This window comes from Dryas octopetala, chromosome 4, assembly GCF_963921425.1.
Source record: "Dryas octopetala chromosome 4, drDryOcto1.1, whole genome shotgun sequence".
In the NCBI taxonomy this organism is placed as follows: Eukaryota; Viridiplantae; Streptophyta; class Magnoliopsida; order Rosales; family Rosaceae; genus Dryas; species Dryas octopetala.
The window spans coordinates 22,323,730-22,346,014 of NC_141369.1; the positions used below are offsets into that span (position 1 = coordinate 22,323,730).

General features: G+C 35.7%; 3 protein-coding genes across 7 annotated transcripts; 2 read left to right on the forward strand and 1 right to left on the reverse strand.

The window, feature by feature from the left end:
• Positions 1-836: 836 nt before the first annotated feature.
• On the forward strand, positions 837-3,653 carry LOC147288280 (formiminotransferase cyclodeaminase-like protein). 4 transcript variants are annotated; one of them, XM_086239951.1, is made up of 3 exons: positions 837-936; positions 2,049-2,462; positions 2,802-3,653. In XM_086239951.1, the coding sequence occupies exons 2-3, from the start codon at positions 2,075-2,077 to the stop codon at positions 3,311-3,313; spliced, it is 900 nt and encodes a 299-aa protein (XP_086096077.1). In that variant the 5' UTR covers positions 837-936; positions 2,049-2,074; the 3' UTR covers positions 3,314-3,653. The 4 variants fall into 4 exon arrangements, with proteins under 4 accessions (XP_086096077.1, XP_086096080.1, XP_086096079.1 ...); XM_086239954.1 differs by having other exon boundaries at positions 853-1,395; positions 2,070-2,462; XM_086239952.1 differs by lacking the exon at positions 837-936 and adding an exon at positions 1,321-1,455.
• Positions 3,654-5,095: 1,442 nt separating this feature from the next.
• LOC147288281 (formiminotransferase cyclodeaminase-like protein) lies at positions 5,096-7,191 on the forward strand. Its single transcript, XM_086239704.1, has 3 exons — positions 5,096-5,226; positions 6,163-6,574; positions 6,664-7,191. Exons 1-3 carry the CDS (start codon positions 5,119-5,121, stop codon positions 7,179-7,181), a joined length of 1,038 nt encoding a protein of 345 aa, XP_086095830.1. The 5' UTR covers positions 5,096-5,118; the 3' UTR covers positions 7,182-7,191.
• LOC147288282 (beta-glucuronosyltransferase GlcAT14A-like) lies at positions 7,031-11,573 on the reverse strand. Of its 2 annotated transcripts, XM_086239703.1 has the most exons (5): positions 10,199-11,573; positions 8,659-8,734; positions 8,449-8,564; positions 7,387-7,900; positions 7,031-7,164 (listed from the first exon to the last, which is right to left on the reverse strand). In XM_086239703.1, the coding sequence occupies exons 1-4, from the start codon at positions 10,803-10,805 to the stop codon at positions 7,392-7,394; spliced, it is 1,308 nt and encodes a 435-aa protein (XP_086095829.1). In that variant the 5' UTR covers positions 10,806-11,573; the 3' UTR covers positions 7,031-7,164; positions 7,387-7,391. The 2 variants fall into 2 exon arrangements, with proteins under 2 accessions (XP_086095829.1, XP_086095828.1); XM_086239702.1 differs by lacking the exon at positions 7,031-7,164 and having other exon boundaries at positions 7,237-7,900.
• Between the last annotated feature and the right edge of the window lie 10,712 nt (positions 11,574-22,285).

Sequence of the window (22,285 nt, forward strand, 5' to 3'; positions counted from 1 at the left end):
TCAACTACTCTCTCTCACAAGTCACGACTCACAAGAGAAGAGCGGAGTTAACAAGGAAGGAGAGGTGAAGTGAAGGTCTGGGAAAGCATGGGAACTGTGTCCAGGCACTGATTCTGGAAACTCTTTTTCTTTCACCTTTTTATATGTTTATTTATTTGAGCCTGGGCTTTCCCATGCATGTCCTCCTTCAAAATTACAACAATGTCCCTCAATATCCATCAGATTTTAAGTACATGCATAGGGAAACTGAAATTGCCTCTTGGATCCAATTTTTGATCAATTCAAGACGGATTGGGCTTACTTTATAATATCCATGTGTGTTAGACAATAGGGAACATAAAAGGACCATAAAGACTTAAACAGCAAGATACACACATGAAAGTACTATTGTATGTTCAGGTCTAGGTTGAATTTGAAAGAATCCAACTTTGAACCTATAACCCATTACTCTAACTATTCTCACTTGAACTAACCCGAAGACAACAAGTACTATTACACACATAATGGATCAATTCTGACTTTTTTTTTTCTTCTTTTATAAAAAGGCATATAAAAGGACTCCCTCTCTGTTTACACTGACATTTTTGAGGTTTTTTAAGTTTACTTTTAAATTTCTTATTAAAAATTAAGGGTAAATTAGAAAATGTAGAGAAAAAAAAAATTAGGTTTTTTTTGTCCAAAAAAACAACGGGTGTTGATAAACTGATTGTTGGGTGCATTTAGAAAGCCCATATGTTATTAGTTGGGCTCAAAAGCCCTGATTGTCAACTTCAGAAACACAATGAAAACCAATGGGCTAGGCATACCTTCAAGCTTGGCCCATTTGAACTGAACCTAAAAATTCTGATTAAAAAAGATTCACAACCACCACTACGACCGCCCATTCACAAGCGACTTCTTGCAGATTTTCGAAGACTTCTACAAGAAGAAAAGCAGGTAGTAATTGCCTTCCTACCCAACAATAGAAATTACTTTATTGCATAGAATTTTTATTTCTATTTTTTCCTCCATAATTATCTTTCATGGCGGACCTATTCGGTTCGTCTCTGAATTTGGAAGAGACCCATATAAAGGAAGGCTTCGAAGAAGGCTACAAAGACGGCCTACTCGCCGGAAAAGAGGACGCAAAGCAAGTGGGCCTGAAAGTGGGCTTCGAGGTGGGGGAAGAGCTCGGGTTCTACAGGGGCTGCGTGGACGTATGGAATTCTGCAATCCGGGTGGACCCGACCCGGTTCTCGAATCGCGTTCAAAAGGGTGTGAAGCAGATGGAGGAGTTGATCGAGAAATACCCAGTTTTGGAACCCGAGAATGAGATCGTCCAAGAAGTAATGGATGCTCTGAGGTTGAAGTTCAGAGCAGTCTGTGCTTCAATGGGTGTGAAATTGGAGTACAATGGCTATCCAAAAGCTTCTTCTGAGGCTACGTATTAAGTGGGGATTGTATTTACTGTAATGGGTTAGTGTCGTACTGATGTATTGGTAGCTAAAAGTGAAACCTTTGGTTATGGGGGGATGTGAGTTGGTCAATTACTTTTTAGGCTGTGAATCTACTTGTTTAATTCACTTTTGTTCCTCTAGTTTTAGATTTGTTGCTCACTCATTTGCTTATATGTATTACTGAAATTACGGGTTCTGCTAAGATAGACTATTATGATAATTTTATGAATTTCTCTTGTTTCTATAAGTTGTGGAAACCCAAATGATATAAGGTTCTTTGGGGTCATTTAGGTGTCTTGTAATCACCCCGTAGTCCAGTACACATGCTTCACATTACTGTGGATTAATTGTTGCATCATGCTAAAAATCTTTGGAAATTTTATATATCTATTTTAAGGCTGAATTTCCCATTGCATCAGGTTTTTTATACACACTATTTCAGCATCTTTTATTGCAAATTTAGGGTGTGTCCAGATACTTCTACCACCAGCCACTAGTAGCTAAACTGAACTAGTGGCTGAGGTTAGGGGAGTTTTGTTGTCCGTAAAAAACTGTGTCCACACTGTTTTTTGTTGGTATATTTTCATTATCGTAACCAATGTTTTTCTGCAGTTCATGGTGAGCAGTAAGGAGGGAAAATGTTAAAGTTGCTTGCTTGCTGCAAGGTGTACATATCTGAAAGCAGAAACAGGGCTGCTCTGGAGTCAATCGAACGAGCTGCTAAGCTATACTCAGATGCACCCATTATCAATAAGTTTGAAGATGAGACTTACAACAGAGTTGGTTACACCCTTGTCTCTAAGTTGGCTCCAAACCCCTCTGGGGACCCTTGTCCCTTGAGGATGGCAGTGCTTGCCATGGTTAAGGCTGCTTTTGAAACCATTGACCTTGAGTTGCACTCTGGAAGTCATCCCCGGCTTGGAGTTGTGGACCATATATGCTTTCACCCCCTGCTTTCTGCTTCTTTGGACCAAATGGCTGGGGTTGCAAACTCTTTGGCGGCAGATGTTGGCTCTAGTCTTCAAGGTTTGCTCCCTTCACAGTGAGACCATATTAGATTGTAGATAGTAGTAGAATGTTGAACAAATATGCTTTTAAAGATGATTAACTGGAAAACAGAAAATTCTGGCCAAATTCAATGGTCAGGATGATTTCAATCCTGGCCGTCCAAGAGGGTAGGTGCCTTGAAGTGATGCCTACCAAATACTGTTATTTCTCTTTACTCTATTCTTTCTCATTTTTATCCTCTTCCTCTCCTAAATGACTATATTAACTTACGTGATTTTAGCAGCAGTCAAATTCGGATGATAAGCATTCAGTTCATAAACTGTATGAATTGCTAATAATTTCAATTGTAGCCTGCAGTTCCTACTTTTCTCTATGGAGCTGCCCATGAAGAGGGGAGGACACTTGATACAATCAGAAGAGAGCTAGGCTATTTCAAGCCAAATTCTAGTGGAGAACAGTGGGCTGGGGGACCAAAATCAGAATACTTGGCCCTGAAGCCGGACAAGGGTCCTCCTCAAGTGACTCACGAAAAAGGCGTAGTTGTGATTGGAGCAACCCGGTGGGTTGATAACTATAACGTCCCTGTCTTCTCAACTGACATTGCCGCTGTTCGTAGAATTGCGAAACGTGTGAGTGGCAGAGGAGGTGGACTGCCTTCAGTCCAAGCCATGGCACTCATACACGGTGAATCTGTTACTGAGGTAGCTTGCAATTTGTTGGAACCAGAGAAAGTAGGAGGAGATAGGGTTCAGCTTGAAGTTGAGAGGCTTGCAAAGGAAGAGGGTATGAGAGTGGGAAAAGGCTACTTCACTGATCTCTCTCAGGAAAAGTTAATTGAAAGTTACTTGCAGTCAGGTCCCTGTATGTAAGCAGAACATGAATTAAGAACTTGTTCTTTCATGTATTGAGGAGGATACTGATTCTTTAGTTGTCCAATTGCATGAAAATCGGATGATTTTATTCCTATGTCATGAAAGAAAAGTTACTTACATTACATGGGTTCATTCTTGAAGTATTTGAGCAATTATGCAATTACAGTAGGTGCTAATATTCAATTTGTATACTTTTGTCACCTAAAACATGAATAGATGAACAGATGTGAAATAATCTTATACTAGTATACCTTTCTTGTACTCTGTTAAATTTAAAGCCTCTCTTTCAATGTGTTGGATTGCACAAAATATCTCGGAGAAATTTTAATCTATGAAAGAGTAAACAACGCTGATGTATCAGATTATCACCCATACCAGTGATGAGATTTCATAACTTGTTTGGTTGAACTTTCTCCATGTGTCGTTGTCAAGTCACTGTCCAAACATTGGTTTCTTCCCTTTCTTTTTTCCTTAACTTGAAACTTTCTGTTGTTCTTGGGATTTATCTAATCCCATCATTGTCCTTATTCTTGGAATTTTTAAATCTCATCTGTTTGATGTTCTTAATCTTCCTTTTTTATAGTTTAATTATGGAATTTCTATTTGGTGCTTACTGCTTAGTACCTCATCCGACATAACATAGCACATTCTTATCCAGACTAATATTATTGGATTGGGTGCACAAATCCTTTCATATATTAATTAGCCTCTATTATAATATGTAGGTCAGACCTCATGAGTAGATGATGGACCTTATGAATGGTAGTTGAAAATTTGTTAAAAAGAATTGTTGGTTGATATAGTTTGGAGCTATAAATTATGCAGGAAAGGCTTGGCCTTGTTAAAAGGGTCCACAAATGAAATGACATATATGTCATCAGGTCTGGTCTGAATCTTCATCTCCCAGGTGGCTAATATAATGATCAGTTGTAATCACTATTTGAATTATTTGGTGTGCCATCTTATGTAGCACAACTTCTGCAGAATCAAAAATTCTGTCGACCCCCACTTCACTTTTTCTTTTTTTGGTGAAAAACTGCTTCGGATGCTCTTGTACATTCTGGATGGTTACAATTTGATACTGTGGCCTCTCTTTCTCTCTCTCTTTCTTTCTTTCCTGCGTCATTTTGTTGAATTAAAGAAAGAGGATAAAAATTGAAAAGTGCCTTGGCACTGTTAGAACTCTTTTTGGAGTCCTTTCAACCGTAAATGATGTAATGGAGATAAACTTTCATACACCGTATACAATGAATGTCTCATATTTATTGATTACGTGCTAGTCACAAAATGTATATATATTGTATAAAACAGGCATATGTAAGTTTTTGTCGATCTGCATGATGCACATGCACATATTTAAGTTGAGTTTTTTGGATGCTTCTTACGCATGGCTTTCCAAGACACGTGTATGCCATGATAAATAGACATTTCTAGGTTCTTTCTTAATAGATTATGTTAATTATGTTAGTTTGATACACATTGTTAACTTATTTTATACTGTCTGTATATGTTTCTTTCTTCTTGCAGTTATATGAGAAATTACACATTGACCTTGAGTCATAGAAATGGTGCTGATTGGAAAAACATGATGTGTGATGCTGCTTAGCAATTAGCATCACCATTCAGGCATTTACTGTGTGGTTAAAACTTAAGAGGGTCCTTTTTTTCTTTATTTCTTTATTTCTTTATTTATTGCTGAGGATGGGTTGGTCAAATTGTGGGGACAATTGCATATATGGATGCCGCATCAATGCTGACTCATAGAAGCAGGCTTATTTATTAGCCGATCGAATGGCCTTTATATGCTCCTTCCCTGTCTGTCAGCTCTAATGAAACAGAATACATTTAGCTGCAAACATCAAACATTGCAGAGAGAAGAAATGGATAATAGCCCTGCACCAGCTTGCAAGGTAAGCAGTACTTATTAAGATCATTGAACCATTGATCATCTCCTCTACTTTACTTTTTTTTTCCTTCTTCTTTTCTGTCTCTTTGGTTGTTCATATATTTCTCTTTTGTAATCTGTTTCCCCCATACCAAGTTAAATCCTTTTTTTGGGTCAATATACCAAGTTAAATTCAACTGCAGAATCATTCATCAATTGCGCATTTAAGCTGGACTCTGAAAATTTGATACTGATTTTATGTGTGATTTATGGATTAGAAACCAACCCATCCTTTCAAATCATTCAGATTTGTGCATTACATAAGATACTTCAATAATGCAGTAGCTTCTTTCTCATTGCTTTCTTTAATTTGAAGTATAACTAATTAGTGGGTTCTTTTATGTATATTCTTCAAACAAAATCGATGTCTTGCAAATGACACTTGTGGCTGCTACTCAAGTATTTGGGTTTTTTTTAGGTGGGTATTGGAAGAATAAACAAAGGATCAACAAGTAACAATATAATAATAATAATAATAATATTAATAATAAATATAATAATATTAATAATAAATATTAATATTAATATTAAGGTTGATAATAGCCATACATTTGTCAGTTGTCTAGTGGAAGCTTTATGACATGTGATGTGATGCGCGTGAAGACAATCTACATATTTGATGTTTGATGATGTTGAGTCTTTCTTTCTTTTTTTATTAAGATGATGTTGAGTACTTGAGTCTTTGAAAATTGAGTGATTAAGATCACATTTCTAGCCAATTCAAGGTTGTCCAGTGCTACACTGGATCCAAGGGGTGTTATTAAAATTTTTATTAGTTGGAGAATGGAGATCTTTTCCTACCATTCTAACTGATGACATATATGAAGTAAATTTTACATACATCTCTTCTTTTTTTCCTCACTAAAATAAGTTAACAAAACGATGTTGTTTTTTAAACAAGGACAAGAAGAAAACCATAGACCAATCCATGCTACTATGCTGTAAGCTATTCATATCCGAATCACGTAACCATGCGGCTCTCGAAGCCATTGAACGTGCTGCTAGGCTTGATCCCGAGTCTGCCATTGTTAACAAATTTGAGGACCGAGCGTACAACAGGGTCAGGTACACAATTGTGTCATATGTTATGCATGATAGCATAGGGAGTGCCATATACAGCCCCTTGCAGCAAACTGTACTAGCCATGGCTGAGGCAGCCTTTGGAGCCATTAACCTTGAGCAGCACTCCGGAGCTCACCCTCGGTTAGGGGTCGTGGATGACATTGTCTTCCACCCGTTGGCTCGGTCATCTCTCGATGAAGCTGCTTGGCTTGCCAAGGCAGTGGCACAGGACATTGGCAATAGATTCCAAGGTTGGTCCTAAAAATTTAAACCCCCATTCTTTATGGTCATGTAAAACTGTAAATCAAGGACTTTGTTGTAACGTTTTGATGCAATGCAGTGCCGGTATATTTGTATGCTGCTGCACACCCGAGGTGCAAGGCCCTGGACACAATCAGGCGTGAGCTTGGCTACTACAGGCCCAATTTCATGGGCAACCAATGGGCTGGATGGACCATGCCGGTAGTTCTCCACGAAAAGCCCGATGTAGGCCCAAGTACTGTATCTCCTGCCAGAGGCATCTCAATGATCGGGGCACGTCCATGGGTCGCCTTGTACAACATACCCATATTGTCCACAGATGTCGTGGCCACCCGAAGGATTGCACGGATGGTGAGTGCTCGAGGGGGCGGACTCCCAACCGTGCAAACACTGGGCCTTGTCCATGGTGAGGAGTCCACAGAGATAGCCTGCATGCTCTTAGAGCCCAACCAGATTGGAGCGGACCGAGTCCAGAACCGGGTTGAGATGCTTGCAGCCCAAGAAGGGTTGGATGTAGAGAAGGGGTACTTCACTGACCACTCACCGGATATGATTATTGAAAAATATATGGGGCTAACATCTGCAGACAGAAACTAATCAGAAGAAACTTGTTCGGAAAATCTGGGTCATGAAAAGAGAACTGTAAAGTGGATATTGTGAACTTGCATGTTCTATTAATATATCTAAATTTCTAAACAAAACTCGCCATTTTACATCAGCCTTGTAATCTATGAATACATTAATGTACACTTGGGTTTTCCATATACATAATCAGCTTTGTAATCTAAAACAAAACTCTTACCTCTGTCATATACATTGCTTTTCCCGAAATTCGTCAGACAAGAGTGTCTGAAGCAGCTCTTGCAACCTCTCAGCACCAGGGCCTGGCCTAAATACTGAATCATTACCGCGCACAGAGCATGGGTCAGCCCCACCTTCTAGGCTGCCTATACACCACGCCCCAGGAGAAAACCGGCTTGTGCGACCTAGAAGCTCCTTATCAATTTTGTCCAAGACGGGGTCATCCTTTGCAAATTTTCGAGCAAATGGAGCCTTGCTGTTTACCATTTTGTCAAAGTCCTTCATTGACAAAGAGATGGGATGCTGCTTAGGAGGGGTGTCCCAAGCAATGTAGTGAAGATCATGGCTTATTGCAGTGTGACGAAATTCCTCGTTGTTGCACATAACAGTATGAAAGTAACCTTCTGGAGAAGAAACGAAATTTGTGTAATACATAAGGATGGTACGGGGGAGGTTATCCCAGCCCCATATACAATACTCAACGAAGGGTCGGGTTAGCATTACCCATGCTGAACCTGCATACAGAGATCAATTGTTTGTTACAAAGTGAAAATTAAAGTCATAAAAGACTATATTTAATAAACAAGCTAATAACATATTGCAAAAAGAATCATCTTTTAACATAGTAGAGCTTTTCTATCTTTTTCTCTTTTTGGGTTGGGGAAGTAGGTAAGTCAGCCAGTCAGGTGGACAGAAGACATATGTATCATTTACCTGATCCTTTTAGTTTGTTTTAAAATTTGAAATACCCAATATGCATACCGTCTGACTTACATGAAATTTCCTTTCTTAAAGAATTAGACTAGAATCACCTTCCATTCTGTCCAAATCCAATCTCCATCATTGCAAATCTGATCTATTCTTAGCCCTAAATAGGATAATTGGCACCCGATAACCCAAAATTTAAAAAGAAAATATCTGAAAATATATTTATGCTATGTAAAATTTTATACCTATTCAACAAGCAAAAGTGCAATAAAACCTTTCAAAGAAAGGACAATGGGGTAACCGTTCCCAATGGTCTAATGTGCTCAATGAAGTGCGTATATACAGTTTTAATTACCTGTAAACAACTTGAATGATGTAGGAAGTGAACGACGTTGAGTGGTCCATGCAATGTCAGATTTTTTTGATAAGTACAGGCCTGGATCAATTATGATTGGTTTTGCTCTTTGGTTCCTGCAAAATAATAGATTAGAGCATAACCATGATAATGTCTGGTAAATTACAAAGACAGAATAATATCTCGTGAGACTCTATACATTTTACTTACAGTTTCCATCCAGTAATCTGCGTATGTTCAATGAAGTTGAGATTTCTAGACAGATTAGAGAAAACGTGAAGCAAATCTGCAGATCAGGTAAGATCCATAAAGACTTAGAAAATTTATAAATATCTGTATATCCCTGAAATTTCTCGAATGACATATTTAGGTTATCCTACAGGCACAGGCTAAATACCAATACAGTTCAGCTAGTAGCATCAATTAAACAATGCAATGAGACTGAAGTAGTAAATCAACAGGATAGATCAGTTGTCACTCTTAGGCCAGACAAATCCCTCTAAATGAAAGCCTAAACATAGACTGGCATCAGCAGCTCTGTTACTTATAGGACTCTGGTACACATTTGATAAGACTGCTCTGTAGACAGGAACAGCAGCATACAGCAACCATGCCATTAGTCAATGAGGACAGGCTTCATCAGGTATTCAAAGAAAGTGCCAATTCATGGGGTATTATTAGAGCATTGTATATTAGCAGGCAAAACATAGGGATATACTGGTAGGCATGTCATCAGAAATATTTTATGAGATAATTGTCACTATCCAGGTTCATACACCAAAAAAATCAACAAACAATGATTAGTTTTATCAAATACAAGTATTAAGAAATTCAAGTATACATTGAATGACTGAAACATATGCAGTCAACACTAGAGTCAACAAGAGAAAATAAAATAAAAAACAGTGGAAAATCAAAGCCCATTCAAAGTTAGAAGAAAGTCTCATGACGATTACCCACACTCTAATTTCGGAAAATATGACTTAATAAATTTGATCAACTCAAGCTAGGATCCACTTTATTAATAACTTCTTATTATATGTGAAAGTTTAATATCCTAGAAACTAACAATATGACAACATCCTTTGTCCAACCATATTACCTCCAATATCTGTGTGACAATACCAAAATGGTTAAGAAGGTTTCCTGGAAATCTCCAATTCATCAATCTCAACAATCAACCCATATTCAACCATGAACAAAACTTAGATCCAACTATCCTTCTCGGAAAATAATTTTCTGAGAACATCCTATACAATATATCATCTCTAAACTCTTTGCTACCACTGAACCACACTAAAATAGGTGAAAAGGTTGTTTGTAATATCTCCAACTCATCAATCTCAACAATCAGCTCACTTTAATCCACTACCAAAACTTGAATCCAGCTATCTTTTTCTGAGAACCTGATCAGAACTAGAACTAACATCATGGACAATATGTAGCTATACAAATCCACACTTCAATGAGTATTGCTTCACATTTCAGGCAAAAAACACCTTTACAATTGTCACAAAGTCCTTAAAATGACAAATGTGACCAACAACGTTTTGTCAGGCCATATGGGAGAAAAAAAAAATTCAAAAGTGATATCATTGTTACCCAATGTGCAAAATAAGTATTAAATCTCTCTAGAAACTAAGACAGTGCAAATTTCATGCAAGCATAGTAGTAATAATTAATACATATAACAAAATCCATAATTATCAATAAAAGTAACAAAGAATAACGAGTGAAGTTTGGTACTAACCATCTTGTGTCACAAGAGGATAATCCGACGCACTGAGGTTTATAAACCAGTCCCACTCTGAGCTCTCCTTTAACAGAATGGAAATTGCTTGCAGGGTACAAGCAATCATTGTAGGACCCTTATAAGTCACCAAATTGGATTGAGCCATAACACGCACATTCTCCACTTCATTAAACGTAGGATCAACCTTCACCGAACTTGCCAATTCCAATCTTTCACGAGGTGGAGCCTCAAGATCCAAATGCAGAATATATTGGTTTCTTGGATGATATAGCGCCCTTAAAGTCCTCATCATTCTACGACTATCGCCTTTTGTACCTGATATAAGATATGCTAATCTAGGTGCCCCCATTCTCAAAGTCTCATTTGTCTCCAACGATCTTCTCAAATCAGATTCAACAAAATAGCCAGTTGAGTCATCTGATTTTGAAAAGGAAATAATGTCAAATGGCAACTGCTCTCCACCATATGGAGCGCTAAACAACCCAGAAATGGCTGTGAAAAGGAGGGTAATGAATATGATAAAGCTAGCAAATAATGGAACAACCCAAATCCTATCCCCAAATACCCTTCCTGAGTGGTGATTCACATACTTCCTCATACTCATTTGCTATTCCTTATCCAACAAATATTTCACTTCAGAAACCCAAAAATCTCTGTATCAGCTCACAAACCCAGAAAGGTTGAGAATCAAAGCAAAACTCACCAATCTTCTGAACACTACAGAGAGGAGCAAGGAGGTTCGGTAAACGAACCAGAAACGCCTTCTTAATAAGTATATGAATAACATCTAAGCTGGGGCTTAATATTTTGCGGCACAACACATGGGTGTGAAGCAAAATTGCATCAAGTTCAGAACTTTGGTGTTCAAGAGCTATGATAGCCAAAAGGGCATGTGAAAAAATGTTTGATTTAGAGGCACAGAACCATAATAGATGCTCAAACTGAAACGTTAGCTGAAAATGAACAAGCCCAGATGAAGGGGTGGCAAATATCAACGTATGAATAAATTTAAATACATAGGAAGTCAGACTTCAGTTTTCATAATGCCATTAATGGAAAGCATATTTTTCTCCGACTAACCCAGATCTAACTTGCCCAAAATTCAATACAAAGAAACAAAAGCAACCCACTTTAAAGTAGGTTTGAGAAGCTCCAATGAAACAAAATGACCCAGATAAGAAAAATGAGATTTGGATAAAAAGCAAACAGAGCAGAAATGGTTACTCAGGTGGAGAGGACCCAGAGAAGATTCAGGAGATAAGAGAAAGCTCAGACTTGAGTTTGAGAGATTAAAAGGGGTTCAAGTGATAACCTTTTGGTAATGGGGGATCAGAAAGTTGGTGATTTGAGAGAGAAAAACTAGGGCACAGGCAGAGAGAGAGAGAAAAAGAGAGAGGGTGATGACTAATTAGGCTGATTAAGTATATTAGTATATATTTTTGGCCAAAAAAAAAAATATATTAGTATATACTATACTATTTTTATAATAAAAAAAGTATATAGTATATAATATTTTTTAAATAAATTAAATTAAATACAAAAATAGTTTACGAATTTTTCTGTGATTCTCAATTTAGTCCATTAACTATAAAAAGTGTCAATTTGATCCACAAATTTTTAAATTCTACTAAAGTAGTACAAACGTTAACTTCTATCAAAATATTTAAGCCAAAATGTGAAGAATAGACTGAAATATCTCTAAAAATGCAATAACATGTTGTTCACATGACTAATTCTGTTAATTTTTTATATAGAAGTTAACGTTTGTACAACTTTAGTATAATTTGAAAAATTTATAGATCAAATTTATAAATTTTATAATTAATAGGTCAAGTTGAAAATCACAATAAAATTCATAGACTTTTTTTGTATTTAACCAAAAGAAAAATAAACAAACAAATTTGAGGCTACTTTGCTTCACTCGTGAGAAATTGATTGACAATTGTTTAGAGTAAATAAGATTTAATAAGAAGCTACTTTGCTTCACTTGTGAGAAATTGATTGACAATTGTTTAGAGTAAATAATATTTAATAAGAAGCTACTTTGCTTCACTTGTGAGAAATTGATTGATAATTGTTTGGAGTAAAATAAGATTTAATAAGAAGCTGAACGTACAAGCTACATCAGCTTACAAGTCGTAAAACATGTCCCACGCCATTTTGTTGCGCGTGGAGTACAATCCTTGGTGAGTAACAGCGATTGAAACATAAAGCTGAATATTGTTAACGGTAATAATGACATTAATTATCAGAAAATGGCCAAAACTTTAGCAAATTTCAAACGTTGAATTGAGTATTAAGATTAGTTCAAAACGAGGAGCATCTAAAGAGAATAGGTTAGTGAGTTCCAAGTCTGAACAGTAGCATAACATTGTCGGTTCGTGACTCCTCGCTTTTCTGCTTTTGTGGTGCACTTCGTACATTCGGGGGGACATTGCTGTAAAAGAACAACCAAATGCTATGGAACCCACTTACCAACCTTTGGATTTCTGCTGACGTGGCAACAACAAGATCCACCTCAAGTCATTCCTCTTATCAGGTTTTAAAATCAATTATTTATATCCCATAATTTTAAACTTCTATCTTCCTTTTCATTTAGGCCCCATTTGATCATTTCAGAAAGATGACAATGAATAATATATCTTCGTTATAGTGTACGGTAACCATACAAAAGAAATCTTTTAAATAATGAATAATGGATGATATGATAATTTTTTACTTGTTTTAACTTATAAGTAAAAGATATTCAAAGTAGACCCAAAAATTAACAAATGACTTGGAGTTTACTATTCATAACGTTTATTCTCATTCATTGTTTAGTTTGTAGAAGGGAGGCGCCACTCCTCTTTGTTTTTTATTCATTTAATATATTTTTATTAATTTAATTGACAAGACTACCCTTAATTACTTAATAATTGAATTAATAAAAACATATTAAATGAATAAAAGAATAAAGAGAAGTGCAAAATGACATTTCAAGAGTGTGCATATCAACAGTTGTTGGATAACCTAGTTGGAATAACGTAAAATTACTTACAATACACCTAAATTTGAACCTCCCTCTCCCCAACTTATAAAAAAAATGTGCATATCAAGCATGAGCATAAAATTTCATATTCATTCAAACCCTAAATTCGTGAACTAGACATAACCTAATCCTTACTAAGAACTCATAAATTGCAAACTTCCCAAGTTTTCAAATTTTATTGACAATAGTAGATGAAGTGAACCCATGTTATTGAAATAACCAAATCAACTATTCACAAACATCAACTAGCTTGTGTTTAGTGGTATTTATTGGAATAAGTTCTAAGTTTGAATCCCCTTTTTCTGAAGATTAAAAAATATATATATACCCACATTCACGTACCCAAACCCTTAACAACAAGAATATAGTGACATGTCATTTTCAATATAAATATAGAGATATATAAATACGACATAAAGTATTGTAATACATAGACATACAACCTTGTAGAATAAATAATAGCAACCTGCAACCTTGCTTGGCAGTGCATCTGCCTTGCTGCTTTCGTATTTGCCTTATTGAAAAGAGTGTCAATGCAGCAAGTTTGGTCCATTCTCTTGAGGTCCTTAGTAATAGTACTTAGGAGAAATATCAAAACATTCAATAAAGGCCAGTTTTTTGTGGTAATTTCCAACTTTGCCATTGCGGTATTGCACCATGTAATGGTAGATGAATTTTAGGCAAATTCCTGAATTATTATTGTTGTTGTTGTTGGGGTGAAAGGAAGAGCATCATCAGTTCATTACTGTTCGTGACAACCAGGCCCACCTGATCTGGTGGCCAAAATAACGGTAGGCCCAAAACTCAGGAGCTGGCTTTGGGCCGTAAGTCTTGGTTAAACCTCCACTCCAAAAAATGGTTTCGATTGGTAAAGCCTGTTGTCGTTCATCCACAGCTATTAGAATCTAATTTTAATTTGGGTAATTTAATTCAATAATTTTTTAACTCACCTCTCCCAAAACTTACATTTCTAACACTTTTACATTTTTTCACACCAAAAAACCCCTTATATATATATCATATGTAGACCGCATATTCGACTAAAAAATCCACCAGTTACTTTTCCTCCACTTTCTTCCTGCAGCAGCCATGGAGACAGCAAAAGCCACTGAGAACGACAACCCAAACCCTCTCATCCCCACTTGCCGGCTCCACCTCCCTCACCGGCGACCCATCATCTCATCTCTTTATCTTTCTCCTTTTTTCTCCCAACCCAAATCCAAAAAAAAAAAAAAACATTTTTTTTTCTCAGATCTGAGTGTTTTCTCCAAGTGAGTTGGGAGGGAAAGGGAGAGATAAAGATGAGAAGTCGGTGGGGGAGGTGGAGGATGGTGATGGGTTGTTTTGCCATGAAAAAAGATTGTCATCCATATTCGAAAACCCAGGACCTCTTTGAACTTGAACAACCTTTTCTTGTTTTTCCTTGTCATCATACGATTGTTGTCAAAAGAGAATAAGCAACTAGTCAATTTTCTAGTCTAGTTATGGAATGCGATGTCGCTGAAAGAAGAAGAGAAGAAGATGGTCGAATTTTTGGTTTAGTAATTTGTTGAACGCGCAGTCTACATAAAGTCGAGTTTTTTTATTGCAATAATAAATTAGATATTTCACATATAAAAGGGTTAGAAAAATAAGTTTTGGGAAGGAAGGGTAAAAAAAAGCTTATTACTTATTAAAAAAGGTTATTGGATTAAATTACCCTTTTAATTTCATACAATTTTATTCAGTGATTACATAAATATTATTGAATATTCATTCCAAAATGCAAGAAATCAAACGATAAGTTTTTTAAGTACTACAAAAATTTAAGCGCACAATTCTTATATTATAAGAACGAAATATCAGAACATAATATATTTTTTAAAAATTAGATAACTAAGATTTTTTTTGTTGGTAAAAAAATATGAAAACTTTTCTGTTAAATAAAATATTGAAATATTTATGGAGGGGATGAAGTTGAAAACTTTTACTGTGTGACTGATGTGATTAGCCGATGAAAATGTTGATAAACGTTGACTTTTAGTTGAAAATGCTAAAGTAAGGACGCCGTCGTTTCTGTGCATTGATCAGCTATGCGGATCTTCGCATATGGTACGAGGCTACGAGCAGAAGAGTAGAGTAGACATGGCATTAGACCTCAGGGCTCTTAGGCTGGAGCTACTACTCTGACACTCACTCAGTGACTTTCGTGAACTGTTATATATTCCATATTTCCATCCCAATTTGCGCAAAATTAATTATTATGAGAGTCTATATTTTAGGGTTTTTTTTTTTTTTTTTTTTTTTAAGTTTAGTTGAAAAATGAGCTTGATAATTTAGTTCACGCGATGCGCTACAATATGCTCCTAACTCCGTCTAATTTAATGAAATGTACGTAACATGAAATTTATTGAGTGTTCGATAAATAGTTATGAGCGCTTGGTACTGTTTACTGAGTGTTCGGCAATTGTCAATGTACAACATTAGCTATTTGAACTGCATAACTATCTTATGTATTTTTTTATATAAATATATAAAAAACTAATGAAACCAAGAGAAAACACAAAATTCAAACTTATGGAGTTACATCCATTAATGTTATAATGTAAAAATTAGGGGTGGGCATTTATTACCGAAATACCAAAATCGAACCCGTACCATACCGTACCGTGTCAATGTTATACCGAAAAATAATACCGATTATATACCGTACCGTACCGAGTCTAAATCGGTATGGTATAGGTATGAAACTTTCAATACCGTGAAATACCGTACCGTACCGATATATTTTTAATTTAATTATTTAATAGTTTTTTAATTAAGTGTTGCCATATTAGTGGCTATTTGGGCAAGTCTATAGACTATAATAGAAAACATATGCTTTTTATACTTGGGTCTGAGTTGCTGTTGTGTTTTACTGTTTTACTCTTCCTTTTGTCATTGTTGTAGTTTCTTTGGCATTGATATATATATATATATAGAATGGTGTATGATTTATGATCAGTTGCTTTCTTTTCTAATTCTGTGTTTACACTGGTTGATGATGAATTGGGTTAGAATTATATATGTGCTTAATTAGTCGTTTGATGGTTAATTAAAGATCGATCAATACCATCGGTCATAGTTCACAACAGAAATGAAAGGAACGTACAAGTTGGGTTTTGTTTTATCTTTTGGTTGGGAAAAAGTATTTCTTTTTTGTTGTTAAATATTGTTTTTTGACCAAAAAAAAAAAAGTTTAAAATGTTGGTATATACCGAAACCATACCGAACCATACCGAATTCATAAAACATTGGTATGGTATGGTACAAGTTTTAAAAATGTCCATACCGTACCGAATAAAAATTTCGGTATGGTATCGGTATGAGGCTCATACCGTACCATACCGTACCGTGCCCACCCCTAGTAAAAATGATTGTTACTAATTGCTATCGTAAAACAGTGGCAACTTGCCCAATTTTTTATTTTTTATTTTTTAACTTCAAGCGCCCGGCTAGGTGGCGAGCACTCGGCACTAAAACACATAAAAAGTTATAATATGGGCTTATTTGTTAAAAAATTGACATATTTATCATTGTAATATTTTAAGTGAGTTTATTTATCGTTAATGGTTGTAAAATAATTTTTAAAATGATTTACTGTATATTTTATGTGTTTATTTTTTTTATGTCATTTATATATTTTTTTATGTCTCTATCTCTAATCTCATAAGTCATGTTGAAAAAAATAGATACAATAAATATAGGCATAAATTTAATTTAGACACATAACTATATATGTTATTTCAACGGAATCCACGAACTTTCAAATATTTCAAATATACACCTAATTTATTATGCAAATTGAAAAATGAAATTTCGTCCATCAATTTATTGAGAGATCAGTTAAATGTCAGTTTGACTTTTGCTAACGAGGATTAATTGGCGATATAGCACAAACTCAGCATACATTTCCCGCCAAATGAGCAACACATGTCCACTTGACACGGGCCCACACACCCATCACCTCTTTCCCGCATAAGAGTCGTGAAATAGCTTATATAGTTATGTGGGTCTGTGTCGCTTATTTGACGGGAAATGTTTGTTGAGATAGCACCACGTCGCCAAGTAATCACGGTCAGCAAAAGCCAAGTTGTCATTTAACTAATCTCCCAACGAATCAATGAACATAAATTCATTTTTCAATTTAGATAATAGATCGGGTGTATATTTGAAATATTTTAAAGTTCATAGACCCCATTGAAATAGCTTATATAGTTATGTGTCTAAATTAAATTTATGCCATAAATATATATATATATCAATTACATTAAAGTTTGACTCTTACCGTACACTGTTGCAGTCGTGCACAAGAGTCGTGAGCATTGAGTTGGAATAGAATGAGTTTTAATTTGGGCTTCTTTTTTTTTTATGCTTCTTTGGGTTTGCTACAATCCCACATATGTTTTCATGGATATTACTTTTTACGTTGACAAGACTAAAAATTCAAGAAAGAGTTAACTTAATTAATGAACGAAATTTACTGTAGGTAATGAAAATATCTTCAATGTTTTAAGCAGTGGTTTTGACTTTTTGTTAAGGTAAAATTGGGTGGCAGTAGCATGTCATTAATTGTATATCATCAATTTGAAGCTTGATCAGCAGATGTAAGAAGGTTCAAGTATTGCCAAAATTGGCAGCCTCAGATGGCGTCAAAAGCTGATATATATAAGCCGTACCTTATGATGGTCAGATATCACATAGAAATATATTGGGTTTTGTGTTGCAGCCTTTATAAGAGCTTTGCACCATACCATTTACCTGAAAGCCAGCTATCCTCACCTCATCAACAGATCAGCTGACACAATATTTGTCCAGATCGAATATCTCGCACAAAGGCCAAACAAATTAAGCAATATATATCTTTCTTTTTTATTTTTTACACACAATATTAATATTGTTCATTGTATATTGCATATAAAAGAGCTATAGAGCTTGGTGGGTTTAATCTGGTTTCTGTCACTTCCAAGTTCCAAACCAATATATACATATATGCATATCAAACTGTCACATGATTCCTTAATTTTTGGGCTCAGTTACGGGCATAGAGACAGGCAACACAATATGCATATAATGCATTAATGCATATATAGGCAATTAGCATAGATAGCAGTAGCTGCTGCATACATACACGAATATATTCTGTGTATCTTCGTAACCAAACCTAAGTTAAAGCTATGGCTGACTTATATGGCTATATGTAAAGTTCTTAATAGCTACTTGGTTTGATATGCGTTTTGGACTCTACTAGGGCTCTCTTTCCAGGAGTTAGGTGGGTATTAGGCACCGCCCAAAGTCACTATGCATGTAAGCAAATTGTGGCCGATGTCGGTGTACGTATTTCAACAATATATATATATATATGCAGTTTTGAAGTTAAGCAGCCTAGCTTGCCATTTGCCATTTGCCATTTGCCATTTGCCATTTGCCAACTGCCAATGAATGTCTATTACCAGAAGAAAAAAACCAAGCAATTTCAAGTTTGGTAGGCCTACTACTTTGTATAAAGCTTAAAGTCTAAGTGGTCCTCACGGAGAATCCAATGTCAAGTTGTAAAACTAACATATATGGCTAGCTTCAATTCTACGGTTTCTACCAAGCAATTAAGTCAGAATGGGCACCAATACCAGTATACCACCCATCCATGCACCACTGTCAAGTCTGTCATCATATATATGACCAGCTAGCTCATAACACTTGCTTCCTATATATAATCATGCTTTTCAATGTATTAATTCTAAAGGGCCTATGATTTTGTGTCGTGCTTGTTGGGGCAGTGCATGGTTGGTGCTTGCCTGCTTGGCTGTTTGCACAACTTTTTGAAAGCAAATGCAAAGGACCTGTACTCTTTGTTTGTGGCTGGGTCACTTCAATGGGTATCAAACCAATCATCAACCGAATCGCCTGCCACAGTAGAAAGAGGCTTGTTAATCATTTTTATAATCGGATTACACTGAAATAATCCTATACTTTTTGGTAACATTATGATGATGATGCCATCATACCAGGTTGAGTTGAGGAATATATTAACTAACAGAACCCAACCCAATATCCCCTATTGGCTCCTCATTCGGCTATGCCAAAATATATTATCCATACAAGTGGTAGCAGTAGTATAGTAGTACACTGAGTCATGAGCTAATCATATGAGAACTAATTAATTAGCTAGTTAATTGGATTATATGAAATTCACTGTACTACTACACAGCGTGTCATTATAATTTATATAGCTAGCTGACTCTTCTCACTCAAATAGTGAGTGTGGTATGCATGTGTTAATGTGTACATGAAGCAAAATAGTGATATATTCATGTGTAACGCTTTTTATGTATGGATAAAAGTATGAGTACATTAAAAGTTTAATATAAATAATGACCAACATTGTATATAATTTCACACTAGCTAGCTAGCAACTCGAAGGTTAATCAAGCATGAAATATGCTTATGAGGTGTTTATCAAGCTTAATTATGATGATGAGCCATGAGGAAACCATAATCCAAGAGAGGACCCTGCAGGGCCTGCACAAAGGGAGAGGATCAGATTAACTTCTCATTGCTGCAGCTTTCAGATCAGGCCTTCTGTCTAATATTGGGAATTCTTTTGGAGGCACAACTTAACCACCGCGACTATAAAGTCATGATGCAGTAAACATAACCATAATTCAGCTTATAAAGCAATAAACATAACCATAATTAAATACCTGCAATCTGTGCGTGCCTGTGGGAGAGCCAACGATATTAAAAAATAAAGGCTTATTCACATTAATTCTCTTTGAAAGTAACTTTGATTTTCAATTTGCCTATTGAAACTTCATTCCTTCCACTTTACCTCTCGAACTTTACAAAATATCATATTCCGTCAAGTCCGTTACAAGTTCCGTCAAATAAGCTGACATGGCAGTTTATTGCATCTTCCATAGAAGCGTCACGTAGGCTTTTTTGACGGACTCATAGACAAACTTAATGGAATATGGTATTTTGTAATGTTTGAGGGGCAAAGTGAGAGGAATGAAGTTTTAGGAAACAAATTGAAAATCGAAGTTATTTTTAAGGGGCATTGATGCGAATAAGCTAAAAATAAATTCAGTGTTGTGCCAAAAAAAGCTGACTTAGGAGCCTTGAGCACTCAAAAAGATGCCACTATTTTGGACCCCCCCATAATCTAATGAACATGCACTTGATTTATTATAGGCATGAAATTTTTTTAATCAATTAAGTATGTTTAAGGTTTAAACAACATACAAGTGTTGTATTTGATCAATTTAAAATGCAGTACGTCTTGTATAAAAATAATATCAGAGTTTGAGGATTGGCTTCAATAACTGAAAACTTTGATGATTATTAGCATCCAACTTTGATAATACTGGGGAGAAACATTTATTAAATATCACCTCTGAATTTTGAGGCGAGTTCTTGGGTTAATAATTCTCTCATTAACTAAGCTATGAGTTTATTTTAATAGCCTATTTCGTCTGTCCAAACCACAGGAAACAGAGAATGCATGTGCCCGTCATGAAATAATGACGTACCTTCTGAAAATTTGACATATAACTAATGAATGCCACACATACAAATTATATAAAATTACCCTCACTCTTGGTCGTTTCTTAATTTAAAAAAAAAAAAAAAATATGAAAACAAAAAAGACAAAAAATTTGAAAAATACTCATCTCCAGTCTGTTTTTCAATCATAACTTCATGAGTAATTTGTAGGCATAATTGAAAAAAACTTCAGGCAAACTGAGAAAAAGGTCTCACTTTATACTGGAGTAGTAGGCATAATGATGGTGCTTTATGTTCAGGATGGCAAAATATATAATTAAAATGGGTGCTAGACCTTTATTATTCTTCAAATTTATTTGCTAATGGTGCCATTTCATTAACATTTAACAGGGGTCTCCAACCATTTCTTGGTACGTACTCTGTTTTTGAAATATTCAAGTATATGTAGTCTGCATTTATTTGTGCAACATTACTTTAGCTAGGTGTGGAAAATGTGTGCATGCATCAAACTACTCGATCAGTTGTTATTTAGTAATTTAAATATCATGAAAATAATTATCACTGATCACCTAAAACTTCGGTTGACCCCACTCAAACCTTGTTCTATCATTTTTCTTTATCCCACCACAATGTCACTTAAATTAGAGTTCATGAACATCTAGATTTTATAGTTTATAACCTCTACAATGATTATTTTGGAGCCATCCCAAATATTTGTTGTGATCATGTGACTCGATAATCACTCTTTGAGACCATTTTTAAAGTGATGCTATATGCACTAGAGAAATAAATTGTTTACTAACCTACCCAATTAGTATATCCAACAACAAAATAAAGCATGTCCTATGTCTAACGTTATAATACACTATTATATACATGTCAGTGAGCTTGGTGTATGCTCAATTGCTCATACATAAGAGCAAAGTTTTGAGTTTTGTAATGTGATTAACACTTGGAACAGTAGTTATCCGCAGTTTGAATCTAAATCACTGTGATTGCTGGTGTTTTCAATCTCAGTTCTCGAGAACAGCAAGCATAAACCCACAATTTCTGATCAAAATTTGGCTGTTTGCCACATAAATCAAGTCTCAGCTTCCTACAAATTCTGATCAAATCCTTATGTATAGCTCAGGTGGCAGAGAGACCCCTTCATTGGCTCACCAGCATAGTATTATAGTAAAACAGTAAAGCATAGTATTAGATACAGAAAGATAGATACCATCCTCTATGGAAACAGTGCATTTCTCTAAAGAAGTCGCAACTCCAAAGCAAACAATGACAAGCAGCTGTAAAAAAATAAAACTAAAAAGAGTATAAATAAAATAAAGAAAGAAAGAGTAAGCAGAAACCGAAAACCTCGTCTCCTTCCCACGAGAGGGATTTTCCCATAAACGAAAAGCCCTGACCCCAAAGCCATTTCTCTCTCTCTCTCTCTCTCTCTCTCTCTCAAGACTCAAGAAGAGTCATGTCATATCATGCATTGCAAGTAGGCACCCCTTGGCTTTAACCCCTTCAGTTTCACCCCACGACATTTG

Coding starts and splice junctions, on each gene's coding strand:
- LOC147288280 (XM_086239954.1), top strand. CDS start 1,023: ATGGCGGACCTATTCGGTTCGTCTCTGAATTTGGAAGAGACCCATATA. Junction 1,396..2,069: donor TGTGAAATTGGAGTACAATG/GCTATCCAAAAG, acceptor AGCAGTAAGGAG/GGAAAATGTTAAAGTTGCTT. Junction 2,463..2,801: donor TGTTGGCTCTAGTCTTCAAG/GTTTGCTCCCTT, acceptor TGTAGCCTGCAG/TTCCTACTTTTCTCTATGGA.
- LOC147288281 (XM_086239704.1), top strand. CDS start 5,119: ATGCTCCTTCCCTGTCTGTCAGCTCTAATGAAACAGAATACATTTAGC. Junction 5,227..6,162: donor GCCCTGCACCAGCTTGCAAG/GTAAGCAGTACT, acceptor TTTTTAAACAAG/GACAAGAAGAAAACCATAGA. Junction 6,575..6,663: donor CATTGGCAATAGATTCCAAG/GTTGGTCCTAAA, acceptor GATGCAATGCAG/TGCCGGTATATTTGTATGCT.
- LOC147288282 (XM_086239703.1), bottom strand. CDS start 10,805: ATGAGTATGAGGAAGTATGTGAATCACCACTCAGGAAGGGTATTTGGG. Junction 8,735..10,198: donor TCCTCTTGTGACACAAGATG/GTTAGTACCAAA, acceptor CCTGATCTGCAG/ATTTGCTTCACGTTTTCTCT. Junction 7,901..8,448: donor ATCATTCAAGTTGTTTACAG/GTAATTAAAACT, acceptor CTCTGTATGCAG/GTTCAGCATGGGTAATGCTA.